Source organism: Pseudonaja textilis, chromosome Z (genome assembly GCF_049901715.1).
Source record: "Pseudonaja textilis isolate UNSWEBS1 chromosome Z, rPseTex1.2, whole genome shotgun sequence".
Classification (NCBI taxonomy): Eukaryota; Metazoa; Chordata; class Lepidosauria; order Squamata; family Elapidae; genus Pseudonaja; species Pseudonaja textilis.
Window position 1 is genome coordinate 64902958 of NC_142008.1, and position 21069 is coordinate 64924026.

The following is a 21069-nucleotide window of genomic DNA, read 5'->3' on the forward strand; positions in this document are numbered from 1 at the left end:
TGATGTTGGAAATGGATTTACTACAGGCAGGCTAAGAGAATGATTTGAAAAGTAATGTTTTATTGGATTGATAAAAGAAATTGACTGATGTTTTAAAATTAAAAAGGAATATAAAGATGATAAACCAAAAGAATGATCCAGGCAATATTTTTAATTAGATGTTCAAAAGTAACTTGTTAAAGCCTTAAACAGCTCTGTGACAGAACAAACAAGAAATCACGAAAATCAAATCTATATTTGAGTTCATTAAAGCTTAAGACTGTTAGAAGTAAAAACAAAGAATGTAAAGTTTGTTTGATCATGATTAAAATAAGGTATAGTGGTACTTCAGTACTCAACTGTTTCAAAATACATTGAACTGAATACATTTTGATGAGAAAATTTTGTCCCAGTACTCATTTGTTTCGTACTTAAAACAAACAGTGTCAGGTTGTTGTGTTTTTCTCATCAATAAGGGTAAAGTGGACTAAATGCAAAATAGACTAATCAGTTATCAGAATGATACTCAGACTTCCTGTGGTGTTTCCGTCGAAGACAGATCAGAGACTGTGATTGTGCACCGCTTTGATCTGTGTTTACCTTGTTGGAGGGGTCCCTGTGGGACTGAACCATCTGAACCACCTTGGAGGGGTTGGGGAAGAGGGGGAGACTGGCAGCTGGGTCGAGGGGAGCCGCATTTCCCCTCCCTAGCTAGGTATTACTGCCCTGGAAGACAAGGAGAAATGGCAGTTTAATTGCTGCCCTGAAGACGGAATGCTGCTGGGACCTAAGCATGCACTGGAGCAGTGAAGTGATGAGCGACATGTAACCAAACAAAAGAACTTGATTTTTTCTTAATAACCCCAAGAAGCAGAAAGAAACAGCCCTCGCTTAAGGGTTTCATAGCGGCGAATGGAAAATAAGAAGAAAAGATAAGGTAAACAAAATTGAAGAACAAAAAGCTACAATGAAATTAGAGACTAAATTTGGAATAATATATATAATCTGGCATTAATTAGGCATTGGACAAAATGCTGGACTTGCCTGAAATTGACTATTTTTAAGAAAGCTAACGGAAATGGTTGGAAATTAACATTAATACAATTGAAAGGAGAAAAGAACTTTGAAAAGTGGAAAGTGATATAGCGCTATCTAATGGTTAAAGACTGTTTTCCTTCAGAATTTTATGGAAAATCACTGATCTTATAATTTTTATGAGATAAAAGACTAATAACATAGCAAGAACCCCGGAAACTTAAAAAAGGGGGGAGAAACTGTACTAAGAGGATACATGAATGCAATTTCCTTGGGACTGTTGGATGCTGATTGTGATGGAAACAGAAGGATTAATAAGGGAAATAAAGACAAAAGGAGACTTTTGGCAAAGATCGCAACAAAAGGTTTTGAATTTTAATAACTCAACTGTTTAACAAAAAAATGGAAGAAATAAGCAAAGACTTTAAGTCGGGATTGCAAATTGTGAGAGGAATGTTGAAAGAAAGAAGGGAATTATTGGACATATTGGCAAAAAAAATAATGGCAATGCAGTCTGCACAAGAACAAAGAAATTTCACAAAGGAGGAGTTAAAGGAAGAGGAAAGTGACTCAGATGAACATGGGGAACAAGAGATATTGCCAAAAGACATTAAAGGAATTAAAACTATGACACTGATGATAGAGTTAATAAAGAAAAGAGAAAACGGTCCCAGGATTAAACAACAGAAGAAGAAATTCTACAAGAAACTACAAAAAAGAGAACAGGAAAGGGTGGGGGAGAAGATGGGTGACTGGCAGATGGAAATAAAAAGGAAAGATCGGGAAAATTTAGAAAAGGGAAAGCTAGCTAAAACCAAGAGAAATGACAAGGCCAAGAAATTTAGAGATAAGTGTTAAATATGATATAAAAGGGGGATGCCACATGGGAATGTATTAAGGTATTTTTTATTAGGAATTTAGAATGTGGAGATATTTTCCCATGTCATAGTAGTTGTGCTTTTAAAGTTGTAGCGACGTTTCAGCAGAATCTCATCTGCCATCATGATGGCAGATGAGATTCTGCTGAAACGTCGCTACAACTTTAAAAGCACAACTACTATGACGATGGAAAATACCCGAGCAAAGCCGAATGCCATACATGTAAGTACCCGCGAAAACTTAAGAAAATATATATATGTATATGGATCTTTGGTTATTCGGGTTTTCTCCCGCATAAGATTGGAAGTATCTAGGCAATGTTTTGATGAAGTCTCATTCATCATCTTCAGGCTTGTGTCTTTGGCTCTGTGCTTCTCAGAGTGATGTGAGCTTGCAGCTGCTTCTTTCTTTTAACTGCTAGTGAGGGTGTGACTTGATTGGGTGGGGGCTTGGCTGTGTTCTGATTGGGTGGGGGTGTGTAGTGCCTTTTATATATGGGAGGAGGGGAGGATATAAAGACAAAATCAGCAAGATCCTCCAAAAATACAACATTAAAACAGCATTCTGCACAAACAGAAAAATATCCACCATCCTAAGAAACCCTAAAGACAAAATTGAGTTAGAAAACCAAGGAGTATACGAAATCCCTTCCCTTGCACGGCCTGTCCCACCACATACATTGGACAAACTAACAGAAGAATAAGTGCACACATTGAAGAATGTAAGAACTCAATCAAAAAAGAAGAACCAACCTCTTCCCTGGTCCAACACCTCAAAGCCACAGGACATGAGATTGACTTTAAAAATACCAGAATGATTGTCAAAACCAAACACTTCAACAACAGAATAATCAGAGAAATCATAGAGATAGAAAAACGCCCACCCAGCATGAATAAACGAGATGACACCTCCCGCCTACCAGCCATTTGGAAACCTGCCCTCATGAACAGATGAATACCTAACATGAAGAATGACACCAGACCCACACCCACAAGGGCCACACAAGATGCCACCACCACACTTCCACGTAGAAAGCAGACTCACACCCACACAGAAGATGAGACACGACCACGGACCAGAAGCCGCACTGCAGCTGCACCACTACCCACTTCAAACCCCTCCAAGTCATACATGAAGCGAACTGACACCCGCCATGAAGATGTGGCACGACCACGAACTCGAAGCCAAACAGCAGGATCACAGCTCACCAGCTCAAATCCCCCAGCAACTAAGACTAACCTGAGCACAACCAAGCTCCCACCCAAACAGAACACAACTCCAGCCAATCAGAACACGGCCAACGCCCCAACCAATCAGAACACAGCCAAACCCCCAACCAATGAGAACACACCCCCACCCAATGAGAACACAGCAAAGCCCCCACCCAATCAAGTCACACCCCCACTAGCAGTTAAAAGGAAGAAGTAGCTGCAAGCTCACATCACTCTGAGAAGCACAGAGCTGAAGACACAAGCCTGAAGATGATGAATGACACTTCATCGAAATGTGATACTTCCAATCTTACGCGGGAGAAAACCCGAATAACCAAGGATCCACATACAAATACCCGCGAGAACCTCAGAAAATATATATATATATATATATATATATATATATATATATATATATATATATATATATATATATATATATATATACACACACACACACACACACACATACATATACACATACACATACATACACTGTATGTGTGTGTGTGTGTGTGTTTTCGTAGATTTTCACGGGTACAGGTATGTAGGTCTAGATGTGTTCGGGTCTTTTCCTGTGTAAGATTAAAAGTACCTTGGCAACATTTTGGCGAGGTCCCAGTCGCCATTCTCAGGCTGGTGCTTTCGGCTTCGTGCCAGTTCAAGCAGTGTGTGATCAGAGCTGCTGTCTCTCTATAAATACTGGTGGTGGGGGCTGGTGTACTGGGCTGGTTGGCTGCGTTGCTGCCTCTTGATTGGTTGATGGAGTTGATGTTGGTATAATGGGCTGTGTGATGGCTTTGTGAGTTTTGTTGTGGAGATATCCTGGATCTTGTGCTGTGATCTCCTGGGTTATTTGTTTTGTAGTGATCTTTTTTCCATTAGCCTCTCATGTTTTAACAGCTTGGGTAATGGGTTGTGTGATGAGCTTCCGAGTTCTTTTGTTGTGGTGTCCTGGGTCCTGCATTGTAATCTCCTGGGTCATTTGTGTTTTGATCTCTTTTCCGTTAGCTTCCTGTGTTGTAACGGCTTGGGTAATGGGTTGTGTTATGACCTTGTGAGACATTGCTGTGGTATCCTTGGTCTTGTGCTGTGATATCCTGGGTCATTTGCTGTGTTGCAACTTCTTGAGTTCTTGTGGTGTAAATTTCCTGAATTTTCTGATGTGATATCCTGAGTGGGTGGCTGTGATGTAGCATTCTGGGTTTTAGTCTGGCTTCGAGTTTGGGGTCTGGGTCTGTGTTCGTGGCATGTGTCAGCTTGTTTGGTTTTGGGGTCAGGGGGGTCCGACAGCTGGCGAAGCAGCCATGGTCTATTTTCTGGATGGTAGTTGTCCTTCGTTTATAGGATGGGCTTGGGCCTGGGTCTGATGAGGGGGATTGGCGGTGGTGTCCTGCGCTGTTTTGGGTCTGGTGTTGGTTTTCCTGGCTGGGACTCATTTGTTGGTGAGGGCTGGCTTCCAGATGTCTGGTAGGCAAGAGGTATCATCCCATCTATTCATATTATGGTGGTGTTTCTCTATCTTGATGGCTTCCCTGATTATTCTCTTGCTGGAATGTTCAGTGTTGGATATTAATTTGGTTCCTTCAAAATTAATTTCATGTCCTGTGGCTTTAAGGTGCTGGAAGGGGGAGGAAGTATTTTCTTCTCTTCTGACTGAGTTTTTGTGTTCTGTGATGCGTGCATTTATTCTCCTGTTGGTTTGTCCAATGTATGTGGCTGGGCAATTGTTGCATGGTATTTCATAAACTCCTTGGTTTTCTAACTGGATCTTGTCTTTGGGGTTTCTTAGGATGTTGGCTATTTTTTGGTCAGTGCCGAAGGCTGTCCTGATACTGTGTTTGTGGAGAATTTTGCTGATTTTGTTTGTGGTGCCTTTGATGTAGGGGAGGAGTGCGATACCGTTGTCTTGTTCTATATCTTGGTTTTTTGGGGGTATCTCTTTTCAGATTAGATTGGTGATAGTGTTTCTTTGGAATCCATTGGAAATTAATACGTTGGTGAGGGTGTGTTCTCAGGTGGTCTTTGTCAACTAGGCGTTTGGTTCTGGAGACGAGGGTCTTGGCTATGGAGTTGATCTGTGCAGGGTGGTGATGGGATTGTGCATTTAGGTAGCGGTCGGTGTGTGGTTTTTTTGGTAGATGGTGTGTCCTAGGGAGCCATTGGTTTTTTTGTAAATTGGGATGTCCAGGAAGGGAAGTTGGTTGTTGGTTTCTGTTTCCATGGTGAATTGTATTTTGGGTTGTAGGTTGTTAAGATGTGTGAGGAAGTTGTCCAGTTTTTCTTTCCCATGTGGCCAAATTACAAAAATGTCATCTACATATCTGAGCCAGAGTTTGTGATTGTGTTCGGATTTGTCTAGAGTGTTGGTTTCAAAGTGTTCCATGTATAGGTTAGCGGTGATGGGTGAGAGGGGTGATCCCATGGGTGCTCCTTCTATCTGTTTGTATCTTTGTCCATTGTGGATGAAGTATGTGTTGGTTAGGCAGTGGTTGGTCAGATCTAGGATGTGTTTGGGGGGGTTGTATTTGTTTTGGATGGCTGTCAAGGCTTCTTTGATGGGTATTTGGGTGAAGAGGGATATGACATCAAAGCTCACGAGTAGGACGCTGGGTTGTAGGTTTTGCTTCTTTATTGTTTCTATGAAGTGGAAGGAGTTTTGTACATGTGAGGTGATGGATTCTGTGTAGGGCTGGAGTTGTTTGGCGAGAAATTTGGCAAGATTCTGTAGAGGTGAGCCTATGGAGCTGACTATGAGTCTGAGTGGTATTCCTTCTATGTGTATCTTGGGGAGGCCATAGAGCTTAGGGCATCTGGATGATTTTTCTCTGGGGATGATTCTCTGCTGGACCTCTTCACTGATGGGAGACATTTATTTTGGATTTGGTGGTTTTTTTCTAGGTAGGTGGTGGGGTCAGTATTCAGAGGTTTGTAAGCAGGGTCTTGGAGTAGGTTCGATAGTTTGGAGTGGTAGTCCGATGTGTTCATTACGACTGTGGTGTTGCCTTTGTCTGCTGGGAGAATGACTATGTTGCTGTCTTTCCTCAGGTTGGTGAGTGCTTTTTGTTCTTCTCTGTGTAGGTTGCTTCTGGGTGGGTTGCTGAAGCAGAGGACGTTGGTAACTTTTAAGTCTGATTTTGTTGGCTGCATCTGGGTTGATTTTAGTTAGGCTAGCTTCAACTCCGCATATGTTTTCAGTGGGGATGCGTTTGGGGGCGACCTCAAAGTTGAATCCTTTGGAAAGGACATTGGTTTCTGCTATGGTGAGGGTTCTGTCTGATATGTTGTGTACTGTTAGTTTCATGTGTTGTTATGGAGAAGGGTTGGGTTTCTGGCGTTTCTCTAGTCTGTGGAGTTTTCTGGTGTGTGTGTGTCTGTCTTGTGGGAGGTTTCTGTTTCAGCTCTCCAGAAGGCTAGTTGTTTGGATTTGTCCCAGAGTGCTGGGTGGATTTTGTTGCTGAGTTTGAGATGGAGTGTGAGTAGGTCTCTGTTGGTTTGGTCTAGTAGGAATCTTTTTTTGTGGAGTTCGTTTCTGATTAGACTAATTCCGTTCTTTTCAGGATCCTTCAGTGGCTGAAGTTTTGGAATGGAATTTGAGTTGGAAGCATGTGGGAATCACATTTTTGTCTCGGTAATTGCGTAGGAATGTGAGATCACACAAGATGGTGGCTCTTCGGACTTCAAGTTTCTTGTAGGTCCTGGTTAGCCAGAAGGTTTCCTCCCCATAGAGGTACGATATTTGTTTTCATAGATTTTGGCCTTGTGAGTTTTGTTGTGGAGGTATTTAAAGAGAGACAGCAGCTCCGATTACACACTGCTTGCACTGGCACGAAGCTGAAAGCACCAGCCTGAGGATGGCGAGTGGGACCTCGCCGAAATGTCGCCAAGATACTCTTAATCTTACATGGGGAAAGAACACACCTAGACCTACATATATACATATATACTATAATTGTCTGAGTGCAATTGTCATGCAACAATTGCCCAGCCACATACATTGGACAAACCAACAGGAGAATAAATGAACGCATTGCAGAACACAAAAACAACAGTCAGAAAAGAAGAAAATACTTCCTCCCTCTTCCAGCACCTTAAAGCCACAGGACATGAAATTAATTTTGAAGAAACCAAATTAATATCCAACACTGAACATTCCAGCAAGAGAATAATTAGGGAAGCCATCGAGATAGAGAAACACACCCATAACATGAATAGACGGGAAAATACCTCTCGCCTACCAGACATCTGGAAGCTAGCCCTCACCAACAAACAAGTCCGGGCCACGAAAAACAACACCAGACCCAAAACAAAACGGGACACTACCGCCAATCCCTCTCATCAGACCCAGGCCCAAGTCCATCCTATAAACAAAGGACAACCACCATCCAGAAAATAGACCATGGCTGCTTCGCCAGCTGTCGCACCCCCCAACCCCAAAACCAAACAAGCTGACACACACCAAGAACACAGACCCAGACCCCCAAACTTGAAGCCAGACCAAAACCCAGAATGCTACATCACAGCCACCCGCTCAGGATATCACATCAGGAAACTCAGGAAATTACACCACAAGAACTCAAGAAGTTGCAACACAGCAAATGACCCAGGAAATCACAGCACAAGACCAAGGATACCACAGCAATAAAACTCACAACCCAATTCCCAAGCCGTTACAACACAGGAGGCTAATGGAAAAGAGATCAAAACACAAACGACCCAGGAGAATAAAGCACAAGATCCAGGACATCTCCACAAGAAAACTCACAAGGCCATCGCACAGCCCATTATACCAACATCAACTCCATCAACCAATCAAGAGGCAGCAACACAGCCAACCAGCACAGCACAGCAGCCCCCACCACCAGTATTTATAGAGAGACGGCAGCTCCGATCACACACTGCTTGCGCTGGCACGAAGCTGAAAGGACCAGCCTGAGAATGGCGAGTGGGACTTCACTGAAACACCTCCAAGATACTCTCAATCTTAAACGGGAAAAGACCTGAACATGCCTAGACCTGCAGATACCGGTACCACCAGCAGTCTACATAGCCAGATTTTCACCGGTACAGGTGTATGCACGGTCTTGTGTTGGAGTCTTTCCATAATAAGATATCTTGTGACGTTCGACAGTTACCTGCGCCATCTTCAAGCCATTCGCTAACGTGAAGCAAAGCATGATCAGAGCTGCGGGCCTCTCTAATACTGTGAAAGGTTGACAGGGTGTCATTCTTGATTGGTTGATGGAGTTGATGTTTGCAGATTGGCTGGCTTTTTTGTAAGACCTGGGTAATAGGCTATCTGATGAGTTTCTGAGTTCTATTGTTTTGACATCCTGGCTCTTGTGCTGTAATCTCCTGGGTTGTAATGTCAAAACAATAGAACTCAGAAGGTCATCACACAGCCCATTACCCAGGTTGTTACAACACAGGAGGCTGATAAACACACAGCCAATACCTCAGCCACATATGTTCTTACGAAAAAGCCAGCCAATCTGCAAACATCAACTGCATCGACCAATCAAGAAATGATAACACAGCCAACCTTCCCACCAGTATTTATAGAGAGACAACAGCTCCGATCACGCTTTGCTCACACAAGCACGAAGCCAAAAGCACCAGCCTGAAGATGGTGAGTGAGACCTCGTCAAAACGTCGCCAAGATATTCTCAATCTTACACGGGAAAAGACCCGACAGCCAAGATCTGCATGCACATATATATATAATGAAATAGAAATTATAATTGACTAAAAAAAGGATATGAGAAAATAAACAATATGGATCATATTGGAATTTTATAATGGGAATATTATATTATAATTAAAAGTAGGGGAATGAAACTTTATTTAAATTATAAGGGTAAAATTTGCCTATATGGAAATAAAAATATGAAATGGTTATATGAATAGTGTTGGAATAAATATTAGATATATTGCATATTGAGGAATATACCATGTGGATCCTGAATACATTAATTTTATTTTAATTTTAAATTTTTTTAGTGTTTATTATATGTTGGTCTTGAGTTAATTAATGAAGATAATAATGTATAAGGCAAAATAAAATAGGTGGTAAACTGAAAATGGAAATAATAGGGGATAAAGGAAATATATGTGAGGAAACGATTTTGATATTGAATTAATGAATTGAAATATGAAATGGAAATGTATTTAAAGATTAGTGGAGTAGTTAATAATTTGATGTGATATTAAATAAGAAAGTTGGAAATGTAAGTATGACTAAGTATAAATGTTGTAATCTGGAATCACATTGCTTACGTGAAGAGATGTGTAAAATATAAAAATAAAAAACATTTTAATAAAAAAGTTATCAGAATGATACTGAGATAGTTTGGTCATACAAGCAATGAATGAAGCTCAAATTGCAAAACAAACACTGACTCTTCATTAGCCATCATTTGAAGTTATAACCTATCTGAAAAAAGGGATCTGGATCCATAGTTATGATAGTCACAACCCAACCCTTTAGTCACTTGGCAACATGGCAGCATACAGCATCCTGCAAATAAGGTTATGTGACCTCATTTTATGATAGTCATAAAAAAATCACATGATAGTCATGTGACCTTATTTTATGATAATTTTGTCAAAAACCCACAGTTATTTCCAGTTTTCATTAAAATTACACCCACAGTAAACTTATTTCCAAATAAATATGAATAAAATTAGTTTTACAGATAAGAAGCATAACAGAGTTTTATGGGCCTTCAGATTTGATATGTCTTTTTAAAAATGCAGGAACATAACTGTGTGATTTAAAGCACACTGTTTAAGCAGCAAAATGTGCGTCTGATTTAAAGAGTTACAGACAAATGCTACATTTGTGTTCTGCATACTCCAAAGCACCTTTCTGGAATAGATCCAAAATCATTTGATCAAATCAGAAAATATGAACATCTCAATTTATTTCCAACAGTACATCTTAAAAGTTAGTTTAACTATAAAGTACTTACATTTTAAATGTTAACTCAATTTTTAAAATAACTATTAATTTGCAGACATACCTCCCCATGGTTGAAAAAGTAGCATGCGATTGTAAGTAACCCTCCAAATCTGTTCCCACTGTAAAGGGAGAGAAAGGGAGAGAGGGGGAAGAAATGTAATAAAATTTTCTTTTTCAGACAAGCTTCAATGACAAAATAAAAATACTTTCATTTTATGAATAATAATCTGCTCTAAAATGTCAGATAAGTAAAAGAGTAAAGTGATGTCATGACTTCCCACCCCACCCTCCCACCCACAGTGCTTGGAGGCTGTTAAGAGCTGGACAGGAAGCAAGTGGCTGAAACTGAATTTAAGCAAGACAGAATAGCTCTGAGTTTGTGACTCCTTGATCCATGGATAACTGCCACTTTTGGTTTTGGATGGGGTGACATTACCCCAAACAGATCCAGTGTTTAATCTGGGGATTCTCCTGGACTCAAAACTTCTGCTCAAGGAGAAAATAGCAGTTATGGCCCAGACAGCCTCTGCACAACTATGGGTTGTATGCCAGTTACACCCTTTCCTGGACCAACAATCCCTGCTCAGACAGTCACATCTTAGTCATCTCCTGTCTTGGCTATTGCAACACGCACTCTACATGGGGCTGCTCTTGAAAAATATCCAGAAGTCCTATTAGTTCAAAATGCAGCAGTCAAATGGTTTTAGGCAGACCCAGGCAGCACCTCTCCTGTGGGAGCTATATTGATTGTTATGCTTCTCATGCAATTCAAGGTGCTGATTGTCACATTTCAAGTCCTTTATGGCTTGGGATCAGGTTATTTGTCTCTTCCCACTTACAGCCACCTGATACACTACACAAGGAGGCACAGAATGTTGTGATTCCTTCTCCTAAGGAGGTATATCTGGCAGGATCAAGAAGAACGGCCTTTTTGGTGGTGGCTCTCTCCCTTTGGAACATCATCCCTGCAGAAATTAGACTGGCCCTCACTTTGATACTGTTTCACAGGGCCCTGAAGACCTGATTCTGCCAACAGGCCTAGGTAACCCAGAGTGGAATAGGGCCCATCAAGTGGCTCATTTAATTGCCTGTTGTTTCCAGTGGGGTCCCCAGTGGGGGAGTGGGTTACGTTTTTATTCTTTTTATATTGGGTTTTTATTGTTTGTAAAGCTGTCCAGAGTCACTGAGAGTTGGTGGGCAGCCATATAAATCCAATGAACAAATAAACAAGTATTCAGAATATGCATCTAATCAGATTATGAAGTTAAAAAAGATGTTTCAGGAAAGACAGGTGTAACTTTCAGTACCTGCTAATATCTTCTTTAAGAAGATGCACTTTTTCCTGGATTCAAAAACAGTCTTCTGCTCCCAGGGAAAGACATACTTGAGTTACAGAGATACCCAACAGATTTAATACACTCTGTTACTGCCTCCTAATTTAAACACCTATTTTCCTGGCTACCATGTAAACCATGAAAATATTCAGTTTACAGGTAGAAGAAATATTCAAACAAATGAAAATTCTATAGCTTGTTAATTACAGGTACATGTAGTCCTCAACAACAACAATTAAGAACAAAATTTGCAGTGTAATCAGACCTGATTTATGGCAGCTGTCAGGCAAATCATGCAGTAGCACTTACAATGTCTCCCTGGCCAGCCACCCACCCTGCCATGTAGTTGCCATCCCAGGCACTGCTGTACTTGTACCTTATCTTCCTAGCCACCTCTGCACACCCCTCTTTACATGTCTACCAGTCTGCTTCCAAGTCATCTGGAACATACAAATTCCTGCTGGCTTCCCCACTGATTTTGATTGTTGGAAGCCAGCAGGAAGTGGTGAGGAGGTCATTGCTTAACAACCTGTGAATCTCATTTAACAATGTAAATGGTTACAACAGGAATTGTTGCTAAATGAGGTGGTTATATAACATTACGGTTTACAATTGCATCACTTAGTGATAGATATTTTAGTCCCAATTATAATCATTAATTAAGGTCTAACTGTACGTTTACATGTGAATAAAACAGGAATATTCTGCACAGCATGCCAAAATATTATCATCTGCTCAACAATATTTTCTGTAGAATACATTTAACAGATTTAACAGATTAATAGAGTTGGAAAGAACCTTGTCGGTCATCTAGTACAGTCCACCCCACCCCGCCTAAGCAGGAGACACTACACTATTTCTACAAATTGCACTAAATAAACTTATTTTAATGCATGAATTAAAGAATTAAATCTTTATTTGAAGACTGGGTTAAGTTATTTTTTTCTCACACATATAATAGTAAGACCTGAGGACACATGCTGAATCTAAAGGCGGGAAGATTCAAGATTGAGTAAAGGAAAAACTTTTTACACATATAAAATTTGCTGCAAGCAGCTAGTGGCCATTGCACGAGCGACAATACTAGAGAATATGGACTTATTCAGCAAGGCTTTCTTATATTATTAAACTAAACTGAAAATAAAAACTAGCATTCTTTATTTCTCATTCCTTTATGCACTCACACAATGTATATTGATATCTGTTAGGAATGGATAGTCACTTAACAATTGGGTTGGAAATATATAAACCAGGATAGACATTTAATACTGTCTCTTTAAGGGAATGCTAAAATTGTAATTGGGAGTGGTTCCTCAAACGGCCATAAGATGGAGCCAGAAACCTGGGTTGTTCTGTTGTTGTTAGTTGCTAGTTGCTAGATGTTCTGATGGTCGATGTTTTAGGTTCTTACATTTTCCCTATTGACTCTTGCTGATTGTCATTCTTCTTGGATTGCTGTAAGTCTGTTACTGAACTGTGTATGATACTGGATTTTGTTATTTGGATTATCCCTGGACTGAATACTGACTGCTTTAACCGTGTATGTCTTGGACTGTTTGTTGGACTTTGCTTAACCATTTACTGGAAGTAAAACCTACATTTTACTATTAAGTGTATCTGTGTGCTGGTCGTGTGTTATTCAACATCACTCTCACTACGTCTCCCTGTGTGCACTCATTCTCCTAACAGGGAATTACCTTAACACTGGATATGGGCCCAGGCCATACCAGGCTCAGATAACTGAGTGTGAATACACAGTACTGTATACAGACAGCTGTTTACTGTTTAATTGTGGGTTACTATCCTGGAAAAGATGGCACAAGACACTTCAACAAGTCTCTCACTGATAACCCGGTTGGATGGAACAAACTATGTTTCCTGGTCTATGAAGTGCAGTCTACTTCTGCGTAGGGAAGGGTTATAGGCTGCAGTTCAAAATCCACCGGATGTAAATGCTTGGGATCCAAATAATGAGGATGATGCCAAGACATTAGCTGACTTTAAATAGAACAATGAACGAGCTCTTTGTATAATTGGACTAACACTGAGTGACCAGCAGCTAGTCCATATTCGTGGAGAAGAGTCTGCTGCAAGGTGTTGGGAGAATTTGAAGAGGATTTATGTTCGTGACACTGTAGGTGCACAGATACATCTTACACGTAAACTGTTTAGAGCACGTCTTCGGAAAGGTGGAGATATGTTAGCTCATTTGAACTTTATGAAAAGAATTTTTCAAGAGCTACATGAAAAGGAACTGATTTTTTAGTTTACAACATCCTTTCCTCACTGGATGAAAGCTATGATGATTATGTATCTTCACTAGAAGTCCTGACCAGAGATGAAGTGACATTGACTGACAATTGTTAGAAGAGGCAAGAAGAAGGCTGGAAAGAGACGAACTAAGAGAAAAACAACCACAAGAAGAGGATTTGTTTTCAACTGCCTATACTGTTAGAAAATGTTTATCTTGTGGGGCTAAGGGACATATAGCTAGATTCTGTAAGAAGGGAAAATGACAGAATATTGGTAATTACCAGAAGGCCTAGAAGAATGTTAATTTAGCTGTCTAGTAATTCAACTGTAAATCATGATTTCTGGGTAGTTGATAGTGGAGCATCGCAGTGCATTACTAGAAATAGAGAGAGGTTTATAAAGATGTCCGTGAGTAAGCAACATGTATCATTGGCAAACGGATGGAAGATGAAAGCATCTGGTGAAGGTACTGCATATTATTCATGTGTAAATGAGTATTTATCTATGTTATATGTACCTAAATTGAAATTTAATTTGTTATCAGTAAGAGCTTTAGCTAATCTTGGTTATGTAGTAACCTTTAGGGGAGATAACTGTATAATAGAGAAAGAGAGTAAAAGTGTTATTGCTACTTTAGAGAATGATTTATATGTTATACATGATGACCAAGATGGCTAACTCGGTTTATAATAATGTTAAGCCACATGACGAAAGTATACATTTACTGCATAGACGTGTGGGGCACATTAATTTCAAAATGTTGAAACAAACTGTCAAATTGTCAGAGGGAGTAAAAATTAAAACCCTGTAGCAAGTACTTAAACTGTAATGCCTGTAATCAGGAGAAAAGCAAACAGACTGAATGGGTTGTCCTGCAAACAGACGGAATGGGTTTAAGACCAAAGAACCTTTAGAGGTTGTGTTTGCTGACATAATTGGTCCTAAGAAACCCAGTTTGGGAGGTGCCTGCTATGTTTTGTGTATAATAGACCATTACTCATGGTACGGTTTCTGCTATTTAATGAAAAACAAAACAGAAACATTCCAACATTTCTTTAATTGGCTAAGGTTTGCAAAGAGAAAAATGAAACATAGGGTAATTACTTTAGTTACTGATAACGGGACTGAGTTTATTAACAATAAATTCCAAACTATGTTAAAATTGGCTGGTGTCAAGCATAAACGTTCTGCACCTTACAGGCCACAACATAACTCGATTATAGAACGAAGAGGGCATACATTACAAGCCATGGCTCACACTATGTTATCTGATTCAGGTTTGCCTGAAACACTGTGGGGTGAGGCCATAATGTGTAGCAACCATGTGTTAAACAATGTGGTGAACACAACAACTGGTGAATTGCCATTCACTCGTTCGCATGTCAGAAAACTAAATTTAAGTTATCTACACACATTTGGAGCTCCAGCATGGGTGCATATTCCCTCACAAGACTGAAAGGGCAACATAGAGCTAGGAAATTATTTTTTGTAGGTTACGAGGCCAACCATAGATCATTTAGATTTTGGGATCCAGGCACAGCTCATGTTTACTGTAGCGCTAGTGCTAAATTTCTTGAGCACATTAGATGGCACAAACTGGAACAGGAATCCAGCAATGATGTTGTAATTGACACCCAAGTAGTCCCTAAAGATGAAATAATTAAACCATCAATAGCCATTAAATAGGAAGAACAGACACAGGAGGAGGTAGGAGAAAAGGACCAGGTGGAACAGGAGAGTCCACCAGTAAGCCCTGTATTACTGAGATGTTCAACCCGAGTAACACGACCACCTGATAGATATTAGGTTAGTGTTGTATGCCAAGTGAATACAGTTCCTGGTAACTATAATGAATTGAAACTGTATCTGCTAAGGATCAGGCTGCTTGGCAGGAAGCAATGGATAAAGAACTGAAATCTTTACAAAGACTGGAGGTATATGAAAATGTCAGGTTACCACCAGGAAAACATGCCATAGGGTGTAAATGGGTTTATAAACTGAAGACAGGTGTAGATGGGACTGTTACCCATAAAGCCAGGTTAGTAGCACAAGGGTTCAATCAGACAGCAAACAACTATGAGGAGATGTTTGTGCCTAGTCTGAAGACTACTACATTATGAGCAGCATTAGTGTGGGCAGCTAAGGAGGAATGCATTATAAATCATTTAGGTGTAGAGGCATATCTGCATGCACTGTTGCAACACACTATTTATTTAAAGAAACCTTTAGGTATCAAAAATGATAATACAACTGATTGCTGGAGATTGAAAAAGAATCTTTATGGCTTGAAGCAATCAAGATATGAGTGGAACCAGTGTATAGTTAAGTAATTAACTAAGATAGGTTTTGTATCTGGCATAGCTGATCCATGTTTATTTAAAAAGGAAAGTGATGGTGTAGTTTCATTGTTGCTATTGTTTACTGATGACATAGCATTAATCACCAAAACTGAGCAAGAAGCTACTGAAATAATTTCACTGTTAGAAAAGAAATTTAAGATAAAACAGTGAGGTGAAATTAAACAATATCTTGGTTTAAAGATAGATAGAACTAGGGGAGGATACAAAATCTCACAGGCAGGTAAAATAAACCAGTTACTAAATAATTTTAAAGCCGGCTAAAACACCAATGAGCCAGGAGTTTAGTCACAGTGATGTACAAAGTCCTGTTTTTGATAAAGATATTTATCAGTCCTTGATTGGCAGCTTATCTTATCTTAGTAATTGGTCGAGGCCAGATATAGCATACAGTGTTAACCAATTAGCTAAGTTTAATGCTGAGCCAACTGAAAGGCACTGGCAAGCTGCTAAGCATATGTTAAGATATCTGAAACAAACAATGCATTATGCATTATATTTGGAGCCTAAGGATGAACTAAGTTTAACTGCATATGCCGATGCAAGTTTCACTACAGATATAAATACACATAAATCTACGTCAGGTACTGTAGCATTATTAGGAAAGGTGTTGATTGGATGGAGGTCTATTCAACAGAAACATCTAAGTTTGCCAACAATGGAGGCTGAATCCTCATATTATCTCTATTATGTACAGATTTAGTTTGTTATAAGCAACTATTGATTGATATGGGAATTGATGTAACAGATTCTATTGTTGTTTATGAAGACAACCTATCAGCAATACAGGCTTCCAATCTTGCTGTAAAGACAAGATAACAAAACACAGATCTAAGATATCATAATGTGAGACAATGTGTGCAAAGTAAAATGATTAAACTGGAGTACTGCATGTCAGAGAACATTGCAGATCATTTTACAAAAGCCCAAGGCTCTGTAAAGCATTAGGCTTGTTGTGAAGATTATGGACTTAAACTGTAAGGTGTTATATATTGTCATAGCCAAAGGGGAGAATGTTAGGAATTGATAGTCACCTAACAGTTGGGTTGGAAATATATAAACCAGGACAGACATTTAATACTGTCTCTTTAAGGGCATGCTAAAATTGTAATTGGGTGTGGTTCCTCAAATGGCCATAAGATGGAGTTAGAAACCTGGGTTGTTCTGTTCTGTTGTTGTTAGTTGCTAGATGTTCTGATGGTCGATGTTTTTGATTTTTGCATTTTTCCCTATTGACTCTTGCTGATTGTCATTCTTCTTGGATTGCTGTAAGTCTGTTACTGAACTGTGTATGATACTGGATTTTGTTATTTGGATTATCCCTGGACTGAATACTGACTACTTTAACCGTGTATGTCTTGGACTGTTTGTTGGACTTTGCTTAACCGTTTACTGGAAGTAAAACCTACATTTTTCTTTCAGTGTATCTTTGTGCTGGTTGTGTGTAATTCAACATCACTCTCACTACGTCTCCCTGTGTGCAGTCATTCTCCTAACGGGGAAATACCTCAACAGTATCATTCTGCATTTTGAAGTAGTAATACATGCCTTCCTTGTCTTACAATAGTATCTAAAAGCTGCAAGAGATCTGATATGATAACTTCTGAGAGGATAGAAAGTAAATGATGATAGTTTCCAATGGTCAGATCTGTCTGTTTATCTTTCATATCTCTTATCATTTTTTTTATATTTTCATCAGTTGCACGACTCTGGGTAGTTTACAAATAAAATTATAAAATGTACACATCAAAAGCAATGTGATTACATCTCATCACAGATTATTCCCTTTAAGCCTGTTTGTCTCCAAACTCTGTGTTTTTGGAGGGTTTGGAGGAGGTGTGAGGAAAACAATTTCTGTAGGCAACCTCTCCTATGCCTAACTCTTTTTCTGCTGATGGTGCAATCACATCGCTTTTGAAGTGTATAAGAATAAAGTGCTTACTTTTTTGCAATCCCTCTCTCCAATCTCCCTATTCTTGAAAGTGGGAAAGAAAAATAAACCACAGTTTAGGCATAGGACAATACTTACTAATTATAAGGTACTGTCTCCTCGTCAATTATCTATTCCCCGTCCCCCCATTCCCAAAGTCTGCCTTTTTGTCTATCGTGTGTGCTAGCTTGTAAGTTGGCACTCTGGGATTGGTTGCCAGGCTGTTGCTCAAGGGCTTCTTAGTGCACAGCCGCTCTAGGCAGTACTAAGCCATCTTTGGAAATCTCAACTGCTGTAGCCTGCCCCACCTGCATGGTACAAAGGTACAGAATCTCAGGAAGCCTCAGCAGTACGGTGCAAAGCTGCTATATTCCAATCCCAACAGAGTGACACAAAACTAGGAGATGCAGAACTGATGTTATGGCAACATGATGAGCTTTCCAGGAAGGCTATCAATATTCTGGCTGTTGAGGATTTCCGGTTTGCTTGTCATCAGAGTGAAATCTGCGATCGTTCACGTTTTTGCTTTGAGCTAACTTGCTGGAGGGTCCCAATCTGGACCAGAACCACCCTGGAGGGGTGGTGAAGAAAGGGGAAATCACCTGGAGGGTTGAGGGGAGCTGTAACTCCCCTCCCTGACAGGAAAAACCCCTTCCAAAGGCAAGCTGTAGCGGTGGTCCTAAAATGGCCACCACGAAGATGAAGAACAGCCCAGGAAACTAAGTTTGTGCTGGAGAGAAGAAGTAGCAAGTGGAGTGTGAACCAGGCAAAATGCATGGATTTTGAGGTACCCGGTATTAAAAATAAAGGACTATATTGGAGGAAAGTGTGTGGAAGCTGCGACCAAACATAGAGAGAAGGAAATTGGATTTTATAAAATTGGTTTGAATTACTATATTGGATTAATTTGGAGGAGAAAATTTAAAGGAAAATATCTGAACACAAAGGTTTAGAAATTAAGCTGGATAACTATTGGATTATGGACACTTAAAGGACATAACTAAATGATGAAATTGAGTGTGTGGAAATGGAAAAATAATAGCTAATGATTGAAATTAGTGAATTTAATAAAAGTACTATATTCAACAAAGAAAGTTAAAGTTAAGGAAGGAGTGGACCGTGAAAAAGGATCAAAAGCAACACCTGATGGTACAGGAAACCTTCAGTGATTTTTTTTTTAAGTGTTTGGTCTTTCGAAGAAATTGGACTTTGGAACTTAAAAGAAACTTCATTATAAAAAACAAAAACCCTGGAAAGTGACATTAGAATACTACAAAGGGGAAGATATTTGAAAATATGGGCATAGAACCAGCCAGTGAATGTGGGAAACAGTTGGGAAAGGGCCACTTGAAAATTTGGAACAAAGATTTAAGGAAATTTATTGTTGAAAATAAACTTAAAAGATACTGGCTGAAATAATATACTTTGGGACGGAATACATCAATTAGGAAAGAGGAAAAGTAAAAAGGAGAAGCTACAACAGAGGAATTATTTGTTGAAATGAAACGGACTTGCAAGACATAAGGGAAATGATGAAAACTAGATTTGAAATGTGTAATTACATATTACAGAAATTAGAAATGGTGACGCAGCATGTAGAAGAAGAATGCAAACCAGAGGGGGACAAAGAAGAAGCCAGTTTTGAACAACAAAGAGATCAACAATTACTTAAGCGGGGGGAAAGGAATTAAAATTAAAAATGTGTGGTCTGATGTGATAATAAAAGGGAAATGGTTTGGAAAATGGAAAAAAGGAGAGGGAAAAAGCTGATAAGGGAAATTCACAAGAAAAATCCAAAGAGGGAGGGAGAAAAAGTTAATAATTGGAATGAGAAATGGAGAAAAATAAGAATGGGGAAAGGGGGAATTAAAAGAAAGGACCAGAAAATAAAGAGAAACAGGAAGCAAATGAGGATGAAAAGGAACTATATTGTTAAAAAAGTGAGAGACAATGGGTGAAATTTAAAAAAGAGGATAGGAAAGAAATTCTGCAAGGTAATAAGGTGTGATATAAATGATTAAGTATAGAAAATAGTTAAGTATGTAACTGATGTGATTTTTTTTTCTTTTAGTTTCTTTTTTTCTTTCTCTTTCCTGTTATTAAAGAATTATTGCTATACTAGACACGGAATTTAATGGAATAAATATGGAATTGGGAATTTATAATAAAAATATCATATGTTGATTAACGATGTATAAGAAAAGGGGGGAAGATGATGAAATGAGAACTATTATGAAAGGATTAATATCAGTTGCTATAATTAATTGATTAGACTAATATTTATGTAATGTATAGATGATCTATAAGGTGATTGAGAAAATGTAATGCGGAATCTGACAAAAAAAGTAGATATATACATAATATATACATATTATATACATATAATTACTATATACATATAGTAATTAGAGAGATGATATCAAGGTCGATTGAAGGTGGCTGGTTCAAATTAATAATCAGAGGGGACAATTTTGAATTAATCTAAGGATTGATAAAATTGCAAATATGACAAATAAAGGTAATTTGGGAAATGAATATAGAAATGAGATGAGAATTTTAAATAACATTGTAAAATAAGATATGAGAATACTCTAATGAATGAAATAAGGTATAATATGAATTGGAATTGGATGTTAATACTTAATACTAATAAGGTTAATGTGATATGAAATTGAACAAACAAAATGAATAGGTAAATATGGTCATGTTTGTATTGTATTAAAACCTGGAACCATACTGCTTGCCAAATTTTTTTTTTTAAATGAGGAAATTGAATAATGAAATTATTAGTTATGTCTAACTGATATGGTGGTTGGCATTAGGAGAGTATTGAAATGATGAAAATAAGCAAGGAAGGACTTTGACCTAATATGAATGTGGATATTAAGAGATTATTAAGCTTGCTTATACTAAAATGTATGATATATTGATGCTACACAGTTAATGTATTGTTGTGTATGTGTAGATTGAAATAAAAAACTTTTATTCAAAAAAAATATTCTGGCTGTTGGGTGGTCCAGCAGGATCTGAATCGTCTTGGAGGGACAATAATTGAAGAAGGCACACTCCGTCAAACCTAGGGAATCTGCAAACTCCCTGGTTAATCCAGAGAAAGCCTTCAAAGTTGATG

General features: G+C 38.9%; 1 protein-coding gene across 1 annotated transcript in view; it reads right to left on the reverse strand.

Moving 5' to 3' along the window:
• Positions 1-21069, reverse strand: part of DPY19L1 (dpy-19 like C-mannosyltransferase 1) — a 165305-nt gene that overhangs the window by 123580 nt on the left and 20656 nt on the right. Inside the window, 1 exon segment of the mRNA XM_087917167.1 lies at positions 10127-10270. Within this exon segment, the coding sequence (XP_087773293.1) occupies positions 10127-10270 (144 nt within the window).